Source organism: Penaeus monodon, chromosome 28 (genome assembly GCF_015228065.2).
Source record: "Penaeus monodon isolate SGIC_2016 chromosome 28, NSTDA_Pmon_1, whole genome shotgun sequence".
Taxonomy (NCBI): domain Eukaryota; kingdom Metazoa; phylum Arthropoda; class Malacostraca; order Decapoda; family Penaeidae; genus Penaeus; species Penaeus monodon.
Genome location: NC_051413.1, coordinates 27,189,571 through 27,191,543, shown reverse-complemented (window position 1 = coordinate 27,191,543; position 1,973 = coordinate 27,189,571). Strand labels below are relative to the sequence as shown.

At 45.7% G+C, this 1,973-nt stretch overlaps 2 protein-coding genes across 2 annotated transcripts in view; one reads left to right on the top strand and one right to left on the bottom strand.

Moving 5' to 3' along the window:
* LOC119591128 (SCY1-like protein 2) overlaps nucleotides 1-1,973 on the top strand; it is a gene marked incomplete at its 5' end in the record, with an annotated part of 331,697 nt that overhangs the window by 246,181 nt on the left and 83,543 nt on the right.
* The window catches only part of LOC119591456, a gene marked incomplete in the record, with an annotated part of 7,555 nt that continues 5,582 nt past the window's right edge, over nucleotides 1-1,973 (bottom strand). The window contains 1 exon segment of the mRNA XM_037940193.1: nucleotides 1-1,274. Within this exon segment, the coding sequence (XP_037796121.1) occupies nucleotides 78-1,274 (1,197 nt within the window).

The window sequence follows — 1,973 nt, the reverse complement described above, 5'->3', positions numbered from 1 at the left end:
CTCGCTGGGAGCTTGTAACGATTTTTATATTTTCACATTACTCGGCACTAGGTTGTAGACCAGACAAACAAAATTATTTAAACATGACTTATCACACTGCTTAGGCGTGTATCTGTTGATGAGGTTGTCGTATACGATTCCCCATCTTCAGACGACGTTGCGCAAAGCATGAGTTCACTTTCAGTGTAAGGGCCATGGTAGGTTAAAGTTCTCTGACGTGCCTTTCTGTGGTTTGGCCTTTGCTCTCTTTCGTTCAGTTTTTTAATCACATCTGCACTGTGACCGATGCTGTTTCCACTGAATTCTGCCTTTGCAGAATGTTTTATATTATTAGTTTTCTGTCGACATTTTCTCGGACGCAAGTGCGTTCTTGTTAGTCGTATGTATGACTGGAAATTTGATAATATATAGTTTTTCCTTTTTTTCTTGACCCTAGGATATGGCATTTCATCCGAAGAGACTAGAAGTGGTTTTTTGCTGTTCTTAGTTTCCTTTGTTTCACTCTCCACCTTCGAGATTGAACGTCCACAAATGCAAATGAGTGGTATTGCAAGTGCGGCGTTTAAAGCAAGCGAAGCGAAGAAGGGCAGGAGGAGCACATTTTGCTCCTGATCTTCGGGCTCCGATGTGGTCGCAGAGAGAGAGTCCTCCGTGGGTTTCCCTTGGAAGGCTGGGCAGGCAGGCACGTCGATCTTGAGGCCACCCCGTATGTCCTCGAGGGTGACCTCAGCGCCATGTTTGAGGGTGAGGACCGCTGAATGGTCGCTTTCTATCTTCAGTGGTGGAAACTGCATCGCAGTCAGAAGATTTCCCTTGGAGGCCAACACAAGCTTGAACTCGCCCTCGAACGTGACGCCATGCAGGTGGACCTTCGAGTCGCCCGCAACGTGGAGGTTCTTCAGCCGCTTAACCGTCGTGCTGTGCAGCTGCACCATCACGCCGCTGTCAGCGACGCGCACCACATCGAACTCGCCGACGGAGGAACCGATTATGGTCAGCTTCGAGTCGACGTCCCTCATCGCAATTCTCTCCAGATGCGACTTGTAAGCGTACAGCGAAGTCACCGGAGCCTCAACCGCACCAAGACTTACGTTTCGGAGGGACAGCTCAACCTTCGAGCAGGATTCATCCACGATGCCCTCCGCCCTCCCGTGCGCCACCTCTCGCAGGCTGAGGTTGAGGCAAGCCCGGCGATCGAGGACCAGGTTGTGAACTCGCTGGAGGATGACCAGGTCGTGGCCTTTCGCGATTCCGTGGCCCGGTAAATAAACATTCTGAGGAATTAAAACAATGAAAGAGTTAACTCAAACGCCGTGGTATAATTTCGGTTAACATAAAACAATATTGTAGATGTTTCTCAAATGAACAGTGTAAGAAAATCCAGCAAAAAGCTGGTTTGCAAAAATAGTCTTTGCATTTCGGAAAGGGGACCAGAATTCACTGTAATCATCGGTAAAAGTTTATACTATAGATCAGTGATACTCAACACTGTTTGACATACTTCAATATTTACCTCCTTACCACAAGCGTTAAGTGGACGCAGAAAAGACATTAGGAAACGGAAAAGTGGGCTTTCGCACAAAATAACGATTTACACCTTCGCAAATGTGAAAAAAAAAACACAATTCTACCCCATTAAGCAAAATAAAACAAAAAGCTGTATCATTGATGCGATAAATCAGTGAACCTCTATTGATTCATTGAGTTATCTATTGAAGTAATTAAAGATAAGACCCCAATGGCCTTTGGCGGTCTTATGGCCTTGGCCTAATTGCTACTAAAAGAGAGGAACTTGAGTCGTCAGGCATGCGGTCGCAGATTAACTTGGCCAGTTAAAGTGCTTTATAGAATCGGTACTTTTCGGGATTGATGATAAATTTACCCATGACAAAGTAACTCTCTCCTTGACAAAACAAAGACAGGCATTAACATACATTAACACACTCAAAACAAGAAGGCAGCAATAGGGGAAA